Source organism: Cyanistes caeruleus, chromosome 5, assembly GCF_971803275.1.
Source record: "Cyanistes caeruleus chromosome 5, bCyaCae1.hap1.1, whole genome shotgun sequence".
Lineage (NCBI taxonomy): Eukaryota > Metazoa > Chordata > Aves > Passeriformes > Paridae > Cyanistes > Cyanistes caeruleus.
Genome location: NC_141705.1, coordinates 53,010,023 through 53,029,987, shown reverse-complemented (window position 1 = coordinate 53,029,987; position 19,965 = coordinate 53,010,023). Strand labels below are relative to the sequence as shown.

At 38.5% G+C, this 19,965-nt stretch overlaps 1 protein-coding gene across 6 annotated transcripts in view; it reads left to right on the top strand.

Moving 5' to 3' along the window:
- MMRN1 (multimerin 1) overlaps positions 1–16,273 on the top strand; it is a 39,869-nt gene extending 23,596 nt beyond the window's left edge. For all 6 annotated transcript variants that reach the window (XM_023926189.2, XM_023926191.2, XM_086888636.1 and 3 more), the window contains 4 exons: positions 1,390–1,563; positions 6,022–8,001; positions 13,627–13,773; positions 14,908–16,273. In XM_023926189.2, the coding sequence (XP_023781957.2) occupies positions 1,390–1,563; positions 6,022–8,001; positions 13,627–13,773; positions 14,908–15,329 (2,723 nt within the window). In that variant the 3' untranslated portion in view covers positions 15,330–16,273. The remainder of the gene's footprint in view (positions 1–1,389; positions 1,564–6,021; positions 8,002–13,626; positions 13,774–14,907) is intronic.
- The last annotated feature ends 3,692 nt before the right edge of the window (positions 16,274–19,965 follow it).

Below are 19,965 nucleotides of genomic sequence, written 5' to 3'. Positions count from 1 at the left end.
ATGCCTAACATAGGCCATTTAGGCTGAATTGTTGGAGGTTTTCTAGCTTTTCTTACAGCAATTCAAACATCTAATTTTATCAGCATCTTCTAAAACTCCCAGACTGTTGAAGGTTAATTTTTCACACGGGGGCTGTGACTGCTGGATGATGCATCACGAGCTTTTATTTCCGGCACCAGTCTCAGTTACAGACACAGGAGATGGCACAAGCTCACATCTGCCACAAGCAGCCAAAGATCTCTTTGTTACAGAACATTTTAAAAGTTTTTCAGCCAATAACATATTGCTAAAGCTTACAGACAATTGTTCTAGCCAATCACTAAATGCACACATACACCTGCTTCAAACAATGCTTGTTTGTGTGCTTTCTATTAACAATACACAATACTCTGTTGTTAAACTTAAAACTTTCTACTATCTTGGTAAGCATATTTTTCTGCAGCCATAAGGTCTATCTTAGCCAAGCCTAAAAACTCAACTATTGTTTCATGTCCTTGTGTATTGTATTATTGTATCTTCTTGACTTTCAGGCTTTGCAGCTGCAGCTAGCTCTAAGTTCTCTGTTTTTTTCTTTTCTGAGGCCTGTTTTCACAGCTTCTGAAAGTCTTCTTACTTTTACTGTTTCCCACACCAGACTAAGTTCGATACCTGTCACTCATCAAACTCAGTTGACTGGCTGAAGTCATGTGGAGTCCTAATTTTCAACATCAAGGCATTCTTCACCATTGCCTATCTTTAAAGCATCTATCTAGGCCTTTTTATTTCTGAGGAGACTATGGGTGTCAAGAACAATTTGGGTAGATTTTAAAAGAAACTTGATTTTGTAGGTTAGGCTTCTATTTTTAATGATAGACTAATCATTATTCCAAAATAATTTATCTATTAGCTGTTTTTCTGCCTTGCTGCTGTGTTGAACAAGGCTTTATTTTGAACCAAACAACTGAAAGATGATGTATTCCTTGAGACACAAGCCTTGCAAATTCATGAAGTTGTGTTATAAATGCTAAGTAAAAATTAATGCTTTTGTGATTGTGTTAAAGGAGATTGACTAAATGAGAGTTAACTGAATACCCTGTAGGGTGCTAGGTGAAGGAAGAATGGAATGATGTTGATTAAAATAAGCTAACTATTCAGAATACTCTTGTAGAATCATAAATACTTTATAATGGATACATATGCTTCAGTAATTAGTAACTGCTGTGCTGCTGAATCTCACTAATACATGATACATGACAAAAATCAAGATGATTCACTCAAAACTAAAAATTCAGAAACTTTTCACCCCACTTTTAGCTAATGTCTCTCAGTCAATTATACCTTCTTTTTTATTCGCTCCACAATGTTTAACAATACTTGTTGGGTTTTTTCTCATTTTGTTTCCTGACCAAGCCCTATTTCAGAAAATGAACGAGAAGATTAGCAGTCAGGAGATGAAACTGACTTTTCTACAGAAGAAGGTTGACAGCATTGCTGCTGCAATGAATGATGTGAGCAAGATGCTTTCTTCTCTGGAAGGCAAAATCAATGAAGATAAGGGCAGAGACTTCCAGTCCTTTCTAAAAGGTAAAAAAAAAAATAAATTAATGTAATCACTCACTCTGTTAGATGTGGCAGGGAACAAAAAAAAAAAAAAAGCTAAAAATATTCCTAGACTGTCCTATTCTATAACTGAACACTTGTGGGGAGAACTCATATAAAAAATTTCATTTTGTAAGAGGGGAATTGTTTATTTCAACATTTGCTATGGTGCCTTTCATAGTGACAAAAAAAATATATTCTTGGATGTTTCATCAACTATATGGTGGGTTAAGCCACTATCAAGGCATTTTCATTTACTTAGAGCATCTGCAAATATTCCTGTCTGGTTTTGTTTATCTGGCAGCCACTAAAGGATGTAGTATTTGCTTTGTTGCCAAGTCTAACTAACATACTTTAATACATAATTCACACACACAGGGCAAACTATAAGGAATTCTTTGATGGTTGTATTTATAATACAGCAAACATTCTGCTGAATAATTTGTCCCTGATTGTGTTAGGCTATCTTTGATAAACACCTGTACTCATGTTCAGTATATGAGAAAGACACAGCTAGGGATCAGGAGCCTGGGCAGATCCTCAGCAGCAGAATTATGCACCCATCCATTGTGAGTGCTGAAGCAAGATCTGTGTGTTACCCAGATAAAAGTGTTGCTTAACAAGCAGATTCAGACTGAAACTTTTATTTCCTCAATGTGCAATATTTTTCTCATTTTCAGGAATATTCCCCAAACCATATTTTACACTTGAGAATCCAGAGGACTTTTCTATTATTTAAAAATAGAACAGATGTTCTGGAGTTCTTTGCATTGAGATAAGACTTAATGAAACAATAAGTGGTTTTTTTATCTCCCCCAAATCTACAAAGTTGAGTCCCATGTTTGGTATTTTCAGTCTTCTGTCTCCTGAGCTGTTCCTACCACATGCTAGATGGCTCTCTTGTGTGCAGGTTTATTCCATCTCCTGATCAGTGACCTGCTTTCACCTCTCCACATATTGCTAGATGGCATTCTTGACCTTTGGATGCACATTTAATTTGTCTTTGAATATTTTCCATTTCCTTCCTTCTTTCTCCTCATTCTTATTTTATATTTCACTTGTTCTAGCTGTTATTTTCATGCTAGTCTAAGAGGTGTTTTTTAGCATCCTGTGTTTCTGCTTCTGCACTCCCTAACTCTATTTCAGGGTCGAAGTCTTAATTAAAATGTGCTGTTCAAAACGCCCCCTTCTTTGAAAATGTGCTTCAAGCCTTTATTGTTTCTCCAGCTCATGTCCCTTTTTTGATTTATTTTCTCAGTCTATCTCCTAATCAGGTAGCTCCAATGAAAAAGGTGCTATCAACTACATTTCTTGGCTCTAGTTTATGAGCATTCCAGCACAGGTACTTCTTGGTTTCTACATAGGTAAACAGCAGAAAAGGAGGGGAGAAAGGAAAGGTTAGTGTTTGTTGGCTTGACAAATGGCAAGTGCAGTTTCTGTCCAGGAAATATCAGTCTGTTGTACTCAAATGCGTAAACAGCGTCCCAAAGTAGCAGGACCTGAAAGGGTCTTCCATACTGTCCTCTAACACTGGCCTCTCTAACTTGCTAAAAGTTACTCTTAGAAGCTCACCTGAAGCAAACCACAACTTTCCCAGTACCAATGCCATCCTGAAGCAACCTGCTTTTGAAGCACAGTGAAGTCTGTTAAAACTAACAATAGCATGTTGCTTCATGCTATTCAGATATTTTCCTTCTTCACCTACTTTTCCACTTTCCTGCTGCTGTGCCAGGTCCTTTGCTCACATTCCATACATCACCTTTTTTCTTATCACAGAAATTCTAATATTCTGCCAAGCTTTTTATCAGGGTTTGTTTGGTGCAATTCTGTGACCAAACAATTTGATACAGTTTAAAAAGTCTTTAACTCTTGGTTTCATATATGACTTTGGTGACACAAACATGTCATCTGTTGCTAGAGAGCAGCACTCACTGGAGTAACTGATATGCTTCTCTATTTTGTTAATGAAAGCTGCAGGGCATTTTAAAAATTGCTTTCAGTACTCAGATGTTCCCATTTGTTACTTAGGGAAAATAATTTTGTGCTCTTTTTAATTTAAGAAACTCTGCTTAATTCCAGCTATTCTTTTCTTCCTCCTTTAACTCTGTATTTAATACACACCTTTCCTCTTCATTATTAAAATGTACACTCCTTTCAAAATGAACTCAATAATGGAGTGTTAATCACTTCCAAGTCAGAAATGTCATTTACCACTGCATATATAACCTCAGTTCAGTTTCCTGTGTACATACATTTATTTTTGCACATTATTCTTCAAATAATTGAAACTGCAAAGAGAATATATGTTGACACAGAGTAATTACACCCTTCAGTTTTCAGCCAGGAAGCTAACATTAAAATTTATTATCTCATAAAAAGTGCAAGAGATCTTTAACGTTCACAGGTAGTTTGTACCTTTCTATTTCAAAATGAGCAACAGAGAAATTGAGTTATATCCATGAGTGCACACATGGATTTGCAGCTCAAGCCTAACAATATACCCAGTTGTCACCAAGTCTGGGTCAGGTCTTTGTGTGGACGAGTGTGCTCACATAGCCTCTGCTGCACTTTGTTTATGAGCAACCCAGTTGTCCTAGCCAGAAAGCAGGGTAGAGACAAATCCAAAGCTGTCTGGTTTATCAGGCTCCACACTCCCCTGGGAACAGGAACACCTGAAAACCAGAGCTGAGCTCTGTGCTACACTCACTATCCAACTACATGGAGCTGGAATAGCAGAGAGTGAGGCTGGCACCTTCTTGGCTGTCGCAGAAAGAAAAGGTCGGTATAGACCCTCTGGGACACCTCTTTCAGATGAATGGTCTGTTATCAAGATTTGTTGCTGAGATGAACAAATTTAATTGATTCCTCACAGAAGGTTTAGAGTAATCTTGGTTCTTTCCACAGCCATTAAATTTTTCTTCACAGCTCATTGTGTGTCAGAGCACAGAACATTTTTCAGCATCATAAAATAATCTGACCAAATCGTCACTTGGAATGGTTTTCCTACATGTCAGGTTTTTACCTTGGTTCATATCTTGGTTTTTCCTCCCAGCTGCCAGGATGCCTTTATTCTCAGATATTTAAGTGTTCAGATACACGTCCATATTCATGTACATGTATTGACTTGCTCTTTAGGTAGATAAAAGGAAGATAATAAAGGTAATGTCAGTATTATCACTGTTGTTTATTACACTTCATGTAAAATTGCTGGGACATTTTGGACCTCAGTTGACAATAATGGAATTTAATTCTTAGGAAACTTCACGTTAGATGTCTGATGTGGCTCTTTCCTGGGCTAGCAAACTTGGGTCTGATTCCCTGATTTTTTTACTGTACTTGCTGAGAATGTACCTTCAAGTAAGTTTTCAAAACATGCCTCAGTGTTTTAGTTAAAGAAATATATTCCAGGATGTAGAATTAATTGAGGAAAAAAATGGAAGAAAGGAACATATAATTTCTGCCTATATCAATACAGTTTTAATGAGAGAACCTGTGGTCACTGAGACATTGTAGAGGTTGAAGAGCTGAATCGTTATATCACAGTCTGGCTGCAAATGTTCTTTGGGTTGATGAAAATTGTGCAAAGAATACTTCAGTGTTTTAGTTGGACAGAGGAGCTACCTTTGGAGAATAAATTAATAAAATTCCTTCTAATCTCACACCAGAGCAGAACTACTGCTCTAATTGATTGAAATATATTATGCAGAACACTTTTATGCTTGTCTTGACCTCTCTAAGGCTATATGGGAAACATATTTTCAAGTTGCTCATTGGGGCAGAGTTCACTTCTGCCTAGTGCTTTTTAGGATCAGAATTCCTAGGAGCTATTTAAGGAGTTGTAGTATGCAAGACTTTAAGTTTCTGCCTTTAAAATACCTGCATTTTGCAGCCATTGTGGTTTTAGCTGTTCAATAAACCTATTCTTTTTATTTTGCTTCCTTTTCACAATGGTGTGTTGCATCATCACCTAGGCTCATACAATACAGTAGGAATGTAATAATATCTGCTTTCATTTCTTGGCCATAATGTTGTATAGTAGATGTTTTTTTGACTTACTTTCCTAGTGGAGAAAGGACACGTCAGTCTTTATGAGCAAGCCACAAAAGCACACAGATCTCCTCCTTTCAGTGCTCAGAAAAAGCTTAGGTAGCAGGTCAAAGTTGATACCACATGGAGAGTTTGAGTTTGCCCTTTCAAAATAATAGAAAAAGACCCACTGATTTCAGTAGAAACAGGGATGAATCCTCAAACACTATAGCTGTATATGAGCTGTAAGCATCCTCTACATTCTTCAGCTGCATATTTTACTCATATGTGGGTAAATTGGGGCAGGAATGTGTTTCACCTCTGTGCAGCACTGTGGTTGCTCGCACTGTGGGAAAAACTTAGATGCTACTAACACAGTTGATTTGACTGTTTCCATATTTTTCTTTTCCCCTAAAGGTCTCAAATCCAGAAGTATTAGTGGCTTAATCAAAGACATAGTTGGAGAAAACTTTCAAGTATTTCAAAATGAAATGCAAGAGAGTATGGCTCAAATTTTCAAGACTGTGTCTAGTATGTCAGGTGACCTTGAAAATACGAAAGAATTAGTCAAGCAACTGAATGAAACCCAAAATAAATTTGCTCAGGAGAAAGATAGTGGGCCAACAGAGCTTGACATTCTGGAGCTGAGGAGTCATATGGTGCAGATTAGAGAGGAAATGGCCCTCACTTGTGACAAGCCTATAAAAGCTTTACAAGAAAAGCAGAAATCCTTGGAAGTTAACTTGGAGCATCAACAGTCCAGAAGTGCAATTTATTATCAATCTTTAAACAGGACACTTACTGAAATGAGAGATGCTCATGAACAACTGTTATCAGCTGAGCAGTCTTCAAGACAAAACCTTCCGTCAGTAGACAAAGTTAAGGAGTACAACATTTCAGAGTACATGATCACACTGCATGAGAAAGTGAAGAGACAAGGCATGATGGTGCTGGAGATCTATGATGACTTAAGAGTCCAAGATAGCAAGATCAGCAATCTCAGTGTTGCACTGGAAATTCAGAGAGACTCTGTTCTGGGGGTCTGCGATGACATGTTGTCAGAGAGCAGAACAGATTTCCAAGCACAGCTGGCAGCAGTTCAAGAGAGTGTGATTGCCCTAAACAAGAGTATCTCTGATATGTTCCTTCCATTGGGCAATAGGATGGACAGAATGAATGAGCAAATTAATGACTTGTGCTATGATATGGAGATCCTGCAACCCTTGATTGAACAAGGGATACCTTTTAGTCTGACTTCAGAGTATGAGCAACAAATCCAAGCTAAAGAATTCAAAGACAAACTTGAAAACCTTACTGTTGTCATTAACAGAATCAGCTCTGAAATGAAGGAACTTTCTAAAACTCAGGAAGGACTTAAAAATGAATCTCAGGCTTATCAGGAACTGTTTGAGAGTCGTGTTAATGAATGCTCCATGGAAATAGAAGATGGATTAAACAAGACCATGATAGTAATAAACAGTGCTATTGATTCTATTCAAGATAATTATGTACTGAAAGACATGCTACATGTTCTAAGAAATGAGACTGAAGTTTGCTGTGGCAGAGCTGAGGAACTGGACAGCCTCCTGGCCTTTGTTCCCCGGTTCCAACATTTGAATGAATCCCTCCAGTCACTGCTTTATAGCAAGAGACACCAAATTACATCACAAGTAGCATCATCTCTTTCTGATCTTCCTTACAAGGAGTCTGACAAAACTATCCTTCACAATTTCAGTAGAGTTTTCTATATTTTAAATGATACGTCATCAAAAGTGGAAAAGCAGCAACAAGATATCAGCCGCCTGGAAGAAAAACTACTTGACTCTGTGGAGGGTTCAAAGGACCATGAAGTTCGCCTTCTGAATGTAGAGTCAAAAATTTCCAAGTTTTTGGCAAACAACTGTGTTTCAATAAAAACAACCAAAGCTGCCTCAACAGAGAAAGAACAGCTGTTCTCACTTCAGCTCCAGGCACTGAGTTCCAGGATCAAGGCCCTGGAAGCCAAGTCGATCCGTTTCTCAAATGTCATTCCACTTGTGAACAAGACTTCTCATGAGGCCTGGGGGCTGTGCCAGGATGCCAACAGCAGCATCCAGAAAGTGAACGCGAGCATACCTGTGCTAATTAAATTGGCTCAGCCAGATATCCCCCTGCTGCAGAGAGGCCTCAAGGAGCTCATTGAAACTGTGCTTGAAGCAAAAGCAGGAACTATTTTGACAAATTTAACCCAGCATGTTGACACATCGATGGTAAATGCAATGAATAATATCACCAAACTTCAGAAGCAGCTGAAACCGGTTATAAAGAAACCCTCCCCAGCAAAAAAAGTGGCAGGAAATGCCACCACGAGCCTGGCAAGCCGGAGCCAGAGAAACACAGATAATGCAATAGATCCAGGTAATGCATTTTACTCTACTAAGAGTCAAGGTATGTTTTATAAAGACTTATGTAACCATTGTGATGAACTGAGTGGCAGAACTTGACTGAGTAAATAAAAAGTCTAAAGACTGCTGTAAAGGGTGTTTCAGAGGAACCTGAGATTAATCTCCTGCTTACAATAGAATTTATTTTGCTTTTGAGATTTTGCACTCCATTTAATTTTCCTTAATAGATTCCCATCTGGTCAGTTTGAGGTATATATACATGCTAACACATGTATATATACATGTTCTCAGCTGAGAACCTGACCTTTGAAAAGTTACTGATTGTTTGGACAAAATCTAAAGAACAATTCATCTCAATTAGAAATTTCAGTAGGAAAAAGAGTATGCAAGCTGGGAGAGAAATGTGAAGTTGTGTCAGTACTTTGCAGCATCAGCAGGGAAGAAAGGTATCAAAAACCTGAAGCAAGGGAACAAAAATGACAGTAACGAGGCTTTTGCTGGCTCCTTCAGGACTTCATTGAGAAGTGCAGTTACAGCAGTGTGTTCCTGAAAAAGCAGGAATCCAGCCAATAAAGTAAATTTGGCTCCAGTCCACCTGGAGAGCAGTTCAGCTAAGCAGGAACTGCCATTCTTAAAAAGAAACTTTTGAGTGTGATCTGCTTCTGAAGTTAAATTCAAATGCCATCATGTGAAATGAATTATGAATGAATTCACAGAAGTACAAAGTCTTTGAGTTGTGACTTCTGCAATCATACTTGAGTGAAAATCAATAGCACAAGACAATGTTTTATGGAAGTATAATTTCTGGCACAATACAGAAATGAAGGGTGGATGAGTAACTCAAAATACTGAGATGACTCTAATTCACACTAAAATTAGACAGATTTCTTAATGACAGAGGCATGTCCAGATATTCTTGAAGATCCAGACATTTTTGGTAAGATGCTCTTAAAGTTATGAACATTTCTAAACCAATATTTGGTCCCTATTGCAAGCAGATGTAGAGGTGGTAAAAGTTATTACTCTTTTTCATGGGCTAAGGCCATGGGAGATCTCCTTTTCCCTCTACATGTTTTTTTCTTTCCTTTTCATTTTGCTTCTTCATCTCTTCCTGTCTCAGGGACAGCATTTCTCAGTGATCAATGGAAAGGATCCTTTGTAAAGCCATAATCCCATGAGTAGCTTGGTTTCTGATGAGTCATTCCCATTGAAGGATTTCAGTCCTTGGTTATCCTTTCAGTTAGAGAGGGGACACAGCTGCTAGAAGAGGCAATCACACTTAAGAATGCATGAAGTAATTTGAATATTTTGCTATTCAGAATTGAAATTCTTCCTCAGTCATTTTTGTTTTATGTCTGTTACTGGCACTGCCCAGGATGGCAATTCAAAATCTTTGTTCAAATTTGAAATTAAGGGAAAATGAGAGATGACTTTTATCCTTGCCACACCACGTACTTTGTTGGAAAATATCACTAGTGCTACCTGCCTGGAGCACAGGAAAGTGCCACCTGCTCTGGTTTTCACTTCATATTGATGAATTAATGTCTTTCCCATTTATTATTTATACTCAATTTTAACAAATAACTTTCTTGATAGCATTGAGTATATGCTCACTTAGAGGAAGTGCAGCTCTTAGCAGATGTTGAGAAGCCTTATTTTTATATGAGGTTTCTACATAGCAATGTTTATGCTGACTTTTCCATTGGTAATGAGATTTTGTACTTAATAAATTTCATGCTTAGCAAAGCCATACATTATATTTCTGTAAGTTAAAGAAGCAAGACCATTACCCTAATTAACAAATATCCATCTTCTGCCTGGGTAGATTTTACTTCTCCATGAAAGCTTTTTTTCGCAAGTTCTAGGACACCACCAGAGATTTGTGCTGCCTCTGCTAAAATTTCTTGAAGAAATTCTAAGGCATAATTAGCTAATTATAAAATGAATTAAATCTTAGATTTCCTTTATCAGCTAAAAAAAAAAAATAATAAAATTTTAGAAAGAGGCGAATGACAATTTTTATTGACTCCAATATGTTCAATATTTGAACTTTAACACGTTAATGGTTTAATTTGCTTTAATATGCTCAGTATTTGACCCTGATGTAATACTTTCCAATGTAATTAGTTGAAATCAGAAGAAAGCAATGTGAGTTTGCATTGCATATGCAGGGATATAAAACCTTGCAGACTTCCCATATTGTGGAATGAACTAAAGAAAAGTTCCTCATGAGGTAGAGGCTGCAATACGTGTATGAGGGGTGAAAGCACCAACACTTCACCTGACACTGACTCTAACAGCAAGTCAGGGTGGATAAAAAAGTGATTTTCTTAAGACAGTTTAAATATCTAAGAGGAGATGACAACATTAAAGTAACTCTTAATTAGTCTTGAGTCTGGGTTATGGCTGGTCCTACTTTCCAATGCACTGCTCCTGCAGAAATGTGTGGTGCAGTGTGAGGGCAGTTTAGCTCAGTTCCTATTTTCCTGTTGCTATTAGTGCTGTTCTATAGTGAATCTAGAGGCTGCTGTGCTTTCCAAATGTGAATGTACTCTCTTGTTGCATGTCTTGTGTTAGTTGTGGGTTTTGCTTTATTCAGATTATGCCACCCTCCCATCAACATGAATAACTGAGAGTCAAGCTGTGTTATATTTATGTATTTTAAAGAGTGCACCTGTGTGAGAGGTAATTTCATTTCATTCTCACTTTCTTTGGGTCTTATTTCTGATTTTGTTTTCACAAGATTTTTAACTCCTAACAGAAATGCAAGCTCCCATTGTTGCTTTATCATTCAAGCATTAATTTCAAGTGAAATTAGCCTATTCAAATGTTTTCCATCTTGTGTTTTAACTGCACAAATGAGTTGGTTATTCCAGTTCAGCGTGGTGACATACACTTCAAATTTACATATTTACTTTTTAGGCTAATGGTTGATGAAACTGTTGTGTTGTTTTTAATTTGGTGAGCCTAAAATCATCACACTGGAATAATTAGATACCTCTGCTTAACAGAGAAACAGCATTGCTGAAGTCCAAGTAGCTCAGATAGGCCCTGACTCTCTGCCCCACCCAAAACTGGAGGGCAAGCCCTCTCCTTGCCTTTTGCCCACTGTCAGAGTGCTGAGACAGAGGTGATTAATTATAGGCTGGCAACCAGTTTGACCCTATGCAAGCAGGGTGGTTCAGTAGATTCCCCCACTCTTCCAGTCTCCTAGGGCTTCCTGAGAAGCAGGTACTGGTAACTGAATGCTGAGAATATGTTTTTAGGTTACCTTCTGGTCAGAAGAATTTCCACACTGAGCTACTGGAGTCAAACCTTTCCATAAGGAGACCATTAAATTGCTGAATATTTGTTTTGCTTCTAACAACACCCCAGTAGATACTGACAGAGCTTCATTATTTGTTTGAGATTTGTTTGCACAGCATTGGCAGTCTATTTCCCAAAAGAGCCTCTGGCTGTCTGCCCTCTCAAAGGGTAGCAAAACTGAGCATTAACTGGCTCTTCTCATTACTACCATACCAAGTGTAATTAACAACTACATTTTATTTTCTGCTAGTAATAGTGACAATTCAAGCCTTTAATTTATAGTCTCTCTCTTTTTTACTCATCTATACTACCAAGTTGTGAAACATTAATTAACAGTAAAATATTTGCTTTAGTGGGATATCCTTTCCTAACCTGAACCTTCTGGCCTTTTTACCCCAAGGAGATAGTTCAGATATAGTTTCTCAGGACACTCTTCAGCAAGAAAAGAGAAAATACTGGGCAGAGGAGAAGCCAGAAATGATAGCAGAAAGATGCTATTGTAGCATAGTTACAAAGAGATGATTGGTACAATGGAGACCTGCAGCATTTGCCTCTTGCGCTGAAAATCCTAATTTGACTCAAACCCCCACACAACTTCTTCTGTTCTAGGAAATGGAGGAGCTTCCCTGTTGCTGTTAAGCAGTGCTTCACCAGGAGGGTTAATTTAATGTAGATAAAGCTATGTCTGAATTTGAATTAACTGCAAGGTTAAGTTCGGGCAGAATCACTCCACAGCAGTGCTAGTCTCAATCTCATTATCATTTCCTTTAGTGATCTTTTTCCTGTTTCTTGGGTTTACTTCTTGTTTATGATAAGTAGAGGCCAATTAGCAGAGAGACTGCTGTGTTCTTACAGGAAGCTTTTGTATTTTGGGAGTATGATACAGTCAGCACAATCAGCTGTTTTCCTTCCTTTCTGCTTTTCTTTGACGCTTGGTAAATATCAGTGAAATGTTGTGGGTGCTTGGTAAATGTGAGTGAAAAATAACTTCCATGAAGGATGTAGCAAATCTGAGAAGGAAACCATTATTTTCTCATGTCCAGTTGCCTGTGCTGTGACCCCAGTCATGACAGTCCTAAATTGCTTTATTTCAGGCATTACAGAATAGACATAATTTTCTGTGAAAAGAATGACTGTTGTGTTTATAAATCCATATGCTATATCAGAGTAAATTCAAGTGTCACTGTACAATGTGCCTTGGCATTCTGCTCACTGAACAAAAATATCACACAGAAACAGTTTGTCTTAATGCAGCAGTCTGTGAAATATCTGGGAAAATGAAGATAACACTGGAATTACTGAACTATCTATGTGAAATCCAGGTCAGCATTTTCCTGGCAGTAACTAGATGCCTTTATGTAAGCCTTCTTCATTTCTGACCAACCAAAGTTAGATTTTCCCTAACAGGACTGTGTGGGGTTCTCTTTCCAGAGTTCTGCTGGTAATTCCTGGCAAAGGTTTGTTTTCGAAAATATCTGGCTTTTATTTGACCAAACCAAGAGAAAGCAAAAATAAATGTGTGGTTTGGGAATGCTTTGTGTTCAGAATTTTTCATAGCAATATTTAATTTTTAATGTGACCTGAATTTTCTCCCCCCCAAAAAACTGCTATGACAACACATTATTCAATTACACTCAGTAGTTATGTCTCAGAGCTCAGCAGCACTGGCCTGAAAGATTTCTCTGTATTGGTTAAGTGTAATTTGGCTATCTCATACCTGGCTGGGGACAGAGGCTAGGATATCCTCAGTCAGGGTGCTCTGCAAAGCCACCTGTTTGGTATAATTTTTCTTGCTTGCAATACAAAACTTCTGCATCAACCTTTGTAGATATACTGTAGGAATTAGGGACTTATTTATGGGCAAGCACTTGAAGTGTCTGGGATAGCATTTAGGACCCTTCATCACCAGGACCCTGACTCTCCTGAAATGTTTGTTACATGCCTGGATGAAAAATGTCATAGACAAAATGGTCCAACCTGTTTTGTACCAGCAGTACAAAATCTCTTCTAGTACAGCCAAGGATAAGATGGCTCAGTCCAGAAAGAGCAGCCTGATCTAACTTCTTTGGATGATCTTTTATGTACGTGATCCTCTGAGACCACCAGAACTCAGAATTTGCAGCTAATCTTGAATATCTTAGAGAACAGCTGAGGGTGTGCTGTGTTCAGATAAAGAGGGAAGCTGGGCTGGATCTGAAGTTGGCCTTCACAAAGAACTTCAGCAGAAATTGTGAATTGACAAAGAGCCTTTCCAAAATACTGCACACTTAGGAGGTGCCACTGTCACGACATTACAACTGAGGCTGTTGGTTTTCCTCGCTCTCTTTCACAGGGCAGTTTTCAGCGTGTGCCAGTTCTCCGTGCCAGAATGGAGGAACCTGTGTCAATGACAGACAGAGTTTTGTCTGTGCCTGTCGCCACCCCTTTGGAGGAGTCAACTGTAGTGTGAAGCTGGTGAATGACAACTCCCTGAGTGTTGGCAAGTACAGAATTTAGCTGTGCAATAGAGAATCAGTCCAGGCATCTGCCCCAAGGCCTAATTACAGAGCATTTGCTGGTCAGAGGTCTCACGTTTCACTTTGATGAGTGACAACTCAAGCAGCAGAGCCCTGTGTTTTGGTGCTGAAGACATCAGTCCCCATGGGTGATTCGTGATCTCTTTTTATAATATGACCAGATGATGGGATTAAATTGGTTTGGGACCTGCCATAATAGCTGGAAAGCTCCCTGATGAGATGTGCAGAGTTGGGAGGGCGTGCATTAGATGGATTTGAACACGATGTCATGGATTTTGAAGGGGGAGGTAAAATCACATCACTGGGAAATGCTAGCTTCAATGCAGCCATAAATGTTCTGTAAATACTAGTAGCTACCAGGATGTATGGGACTGTGCCCTCAAGGAATCATTTTAGGCCTGCCTCTGGCTTTCATCAACAAAGGATGCAACCCTTGAAAGATTTCAAAAGAAAAAGAAAAAAAAAAAAAGTGAAAATTATGCTTATTCAGTCCAGAAAACAAATAAATAATTTCCACCCAGGCCACATGGAATGTGAATTTTATGCATCTTTCAGCAGTCATTTGCCTGATTTTTACTCATGATGGCATATGAATAGTGAATGAAATCATTTTTACAGAAGCAGGGAATGATAGTGTACAGGCTCAGCTTGAAGAGAAGCCCATATACTTTTATCCCCTCATTTAACATCGTGAGTGCTAAACCTCCTCACTGTTTGTCTAAGATTTGTGCCAAAATTCTTGGCTTTAGCTCAATCACAAGAAAAATGAAAGAGATCCTGGGGTGTGAAAACTAGGAGGGGGTGTAGGGTGGAAAGAAAGCTCCCTTAATGATAACATAGTATATACTAACATAAAGTTCACTTGCTGTTGCTAAATTTTTCTCTGGTGGATACACCTAGCACTAATGGTGAAGAAAATTACTTTTTATACAATATAAGAAGATGTGTTTATGCAGAAATACTATGTTTCAGTTGCTCAAGTTCTGTCATCCACAAGATAATGTGACATCAGAAAATCTGCATTTGGTCTTCTGGCTAGTCCAAGTTGCCTTTCTACAATGTAACATCACTTAAAATTGTTCTTTGTTCCTTTCCAGATTTTTCAAAAGGTTCATACCGGTATGCACCTATGGTGGCTTTTTTTGCTTCTCATACATATGGAATGACAACTCCAGGACCCATCAGATTTAACAATCTGGATGTCAACTACGGTGCTTCATTTGCCCCAGCAACCGGGAAGTTCCACGTTCCATACCTGGGGGTCTATGTTTTTGAATATACCATTGAATCATTTAGTCCACGTGCCTCTGGCTATCTGGTCATTGATGGAATAGACAAACTCACTTTTCAGGCTGAAAATATTAATAACAACAAGTACACTGACAGAGTAATTACTGGAAATGCCTTATTAGAATTAAATTATGGTCAGGAAGTCTGGCTCAGACTGGCAGCTGGCTCTATACCAGCCAAGTATCCACCAGTAACTACATTTAGTGGTTACTTGTTGTATCGTACCTAAGTCCCAAATGTGAGCTGTTAGTCAAATGAAGCAACCTGTGGGTGAATTTAGCTTTGAATTTAAATGCTTTGCTTCTTTAACAGCAATAAGCTTCCCAATGTAATGGCTTTTCTAGTGCTGGTCCTCCAAGATGTTCTTTGATTGTAGCCATGTGCACAACCCCAAGGAGTCCACAGGTTGGAGATGGGGGAAAACAAAGCATCTGCCTCATATTAATATGACTGGGAAGCACAAATCTAATTCTGTTCTGCTGTTACATTGCATAGACAGACAAGATGGCTGAGAATCACTTCTCAAGAGAAAGCTTGTTTTGATCATTCCTTTACACCCTGACTGCAAATCACAAGTGATGGAAAGATTTTGATGACTCAGATGCCGGGTTACTACTTAGCTCATTATATCAATTGATAATCATGTGTATATATTCTGTTTGGAAAAAATATATTTCTTTTTCATTTTGCCTGCCATTATCCACCACATACTTTGATATGGCAGTATTTAATTGATTCATGATTTTTTTATGTAACCAATATGATGATGAACTAGGTTTTTTGAATCTGGCAGCAAAAAACCCAAGAGGAATACATTCAGATTAGAAATAAGGTCTTTTTAGCAGTTTAATTAGTCATAGAATAAACACCATAATGGATTTGGTAGATTCTCTCTGCTGCTTGAAATATTTAAACTACAGCTGGATTTTCCTTGGGTGATATGTTTTAAGAAAACATTGTTATATTGGCTTCACACAGATTTTAGCATTTGACCTATGAAGTACACAAGATTAAATGATATAATCAAAGTATTTTCTAAGTTTGAGTTCTATAAATCTATGATTTCATTTGTTTCTGCATTATATTCACTAACTACTATGGCAAGATTAAATGAACTTCAGTCTGTGTGTGATTTTTCAAGCACCAATCCAATAAACAAATATTTTTAACTGATGTCTGACTGTCTGAAAAAAACAAACCCTCAGGTTTTTATTCTTATTCTTTGCAAAGTCCCAGGCTGCTGCAGCTTATTGATATCCTGTTCCCTGCTGTGACTGGCCAGGTTTATTTCTGGTTATGCCTTTGTTAATGATATTTGACCAGGTTTTTCTGTGTCTCTGTGTTTGTCTCACTCCCTTTTCTTAACAGCTGGAAAAATCTAATTATGATCTATGCCAATCTACTGAAGCACAGAATGTTTTGGAGCTCCCTGAATTATTTTGTTTTCCACTATCAGGAACTTTTCTTGAAAAACACATGGGAATCTTCAGGTCTCTTCTTAGTATTATTTATGTACCTTACAAGATCTGAAGATGAATGTCCATGAAATGACTGAGTTCCTGCCATGCTGTATGTGGATAAGAGAATCCACAATATTTTCCCTCAGATGCACACATGTACATTTTGTTGTTCCAAATGGAAATGAGCATTCCCCGCCAGAAGCAGCAGTGCTGAAGTGTGTCCATGTGCCTCTGGGTGCTGGCTACCTGAACAACAGAAATATGCAGCACTGAGCAGCGTCCCTCCAACTTCAGGGGGCATCTTATCATTGCTTGTGGTTAAGGACCAACAGTTAAGAACTGATGAAGGTTTTCAATCCAAACCCACTTCTTTTTGAGGCTTTTTCTGAGGCCAGGAATCCTTTCTTCTCTGTAATTAATGGGTTCTTAATGTACCGTGGACCCTGAATGAGTGTGCTTACAGACCTTTCTCCTGTTGCATACCAATTTTTTTCTGTAAATACTCAGTATCTTTGATATGGCACTAACTCAGCTTACTGTATCACTAAATGTTACCAAATGAATATAAACCACAATCCCTCCTTGTATGACTTTGTCACTTTAATGTGTTTAGTCCCCTTTATTCCTGCTGTGGTTATGGCTAAATGGCATGAAAATTACTCTGAAGATGAAATTCAAATGACCCACCAGAGACTGCATCTCGCTTTTAATGTGACTTTCTTTGCCCTTGCTGCCCTTCCCACTAAATCCTTCAAGCTGGGTCCTCATCTTCACAGGCACTGTTTTCCTCCAGCAATCATATAATTTCTGTGTCGTTGTACTGGTTTTCTTTCCTCTTTTCTCCCCCCCTTTTTTTATTCTCCTCACAAACAACAGATTCTTTGGGGTAAAGTAAGAATTCTGATTAACACCACATATGTATGACTAACACTTAGAAGACTGATTTCCCTAATAGGAATACTACTGAAATGAGTTCTCATTGTATTTAAAATATGGGAAAAAATAATACTTGAAAATGGTATTAAAAGTATACTCTCATTTTTTTACTGTTTAACAATCCATTTGAATATTTCTTCAGATGTCTTCAAACTACTGTTGACTTTGTTTATTTTTAAAAACTGATTGTTCACTATGAAAATAGTTTTGTATGTCACTGAAGCTTATTTTATGGGCTTGTGGCTGTACCTGAGCTGGCTGGACTCACAATGCAAACCACTGAAAAATAATTGAGGATCAATAAAATCAGTCAGCCTACCCATTATGCAGAATAGGAAACAATCAGTCTGAAATCCCAGGAGAACTTTTTAGGCATCAACCAGGATAGGTGGCTCCTGAGGCACTTTGTCACCCCTCTGCTTTCATCTTCATGCTCTGAATTTGCATTCCCTAATAACAGCAGGCAGCAAATCTCAATGCTCATCTCTGCCCACAGCCCTTGTGAGGGACCACAAAGCCAGCCTGAGCCTTTGTAGTTCAGAGTGAACAGTGTTCTCTTTATTTGGGTGACTCGATAACCATGGCAACATTTTGTCTGGTCTGGCTCTGACAAGCCCATCCAATTTACTCCAGAGTTTGTATTATCATTTCCTCACCTATACCAAGTGAGTTATTGCTGAACCCAGCCCCTCGTACGCTTGGAATTCACGCTGAGGACAGCGACTGGTTTTCCGCACGTACCGTTTCTAGCTGCATAGCCAGCGCAGCTCGTGCCAAGCTCCCCTACTAACCCAGGCCTGCCTGGGTCTGTCTTGTGGGTATTGCTGTCTGTCCCTACATCTGGGATGTTTTTGTTCAATTCTTTTTCTCTGTGATAATAACATCAACATTGGCAGCAAGCAGGAAAGAAACCATTGTTTCTGAATTCAGGCAGTGACTGAAAACAGCTATTAGGAGCAACACTGCAGCTAAATCTCACCAAAATCAGTGTGTGCCTGGTGATTAAGTACCTTTGACTGTGGGATAATAAGTGCATTGAGGCAATTGCAAAACTGAATCTCCCTAGAAGCTCAATTGGGCAGGTGAGCAGGAGAGTGCAAAACAAAATAAGACAGCACACAAACAGTTTGGATGTTTCCAAAGAACCAAAGTTCACCATGGCTTTGCACATCTGTCACTGGTGGCTGCTACCTGGCTGCAGAAACAATTACCTAGCAGCTCCATGCCTTTCATTAATTCCTTCAGGCCATCAGGTGTTTCACAAAGAATTAACAATGTCTACATTTTTTAATTCAGTTTTAATTTTATTTATCCATACTTCTTCCTATCCTTAGTTGACTGCTGGAAAGCCTGAGACACATAACTCCTGTTCCCATGCTACAGTATTATCAACAGCAGAAGATGGAAACCTTCTTTAATTGTTGTGAAAGAAGTTTTTGTACTTAGCAAAGCATCTGGTGTAATCGTATTTTCAGCAGTTTTATAAGAAGCACAAATATTTATCACTACTTTGTTTCTAAAACATACAGTAGTTCCATTACAGTAATTTTCTCTTTGCAAGGCTGCCTTTGTATGATGGCCCCGACGGCAGAAGAGTTCTCAAGGGTGAGATAAAATAAAACACTCTGTTCAGATGGGGCTCCAGTCAAGAGTGCATGCTAGGAAAGCTTTATCAGCAAGCTGCTTCCTAGCTGAAGTTGCTATAGATATGTTACAACCAACACACTGGCTTGTAATGAACTTCCTTGCCCTGCTCCCCCATCCTCAGAAATCTGTGGTGGCTGTGAGCTGAAAACAGTCTTCTGCACTCACATGTTACATATAAACAAACCAAAGTGTTTCTGAAAACATTGATTGCCGTGTCTGCTGTTGAAAATTCTTATCTTAGAAAAAGCAAGTTGCAAATAAAACAGACCATGGCTGTTTACAAACAGTGAACAACTACTTCCAGAAAGCTTGCTGTTCAAATCTGCAGGAGTTGGGAGATGCCATAAAAATGATCTGAAGTTCCCAGAAGTCCTTTATAAATACTATAAGCTTTCTAAATTCTTCTTGAGCCATTGGAAACTAGTATGTCTCACATCCACACAGATTTAGTGTGATGAATGGCAAAGTCAAGAATGGTGGCAACCAAAACAAAATCCTAAAATGACAGACTTGTTTAGAAAAAAGAATTATCCTCAGCTCTATGTGATGTCTCTGAATTCTCTGTAAATTGCCTTGGAAGGAGAAAAAAAAGGTTCAGCCATCCATTGCTAGGCTACTTATTGCTACTTACTGAAGAGAAAAAATACACGTGAGAAAATTGTGTACTATTATTTCCTTTCAAAGAAAGGGCCATTACCAGCTTACTCAAGCAAAGACAATTTTCAGGCTTTGCATTTAGACACATTCTAGGGGAACACAGTAGGTTTCAAGTATAGTTTTCATCAATAATTTTTAGGGTCTAAGTTAATCGCTGTTACCTTG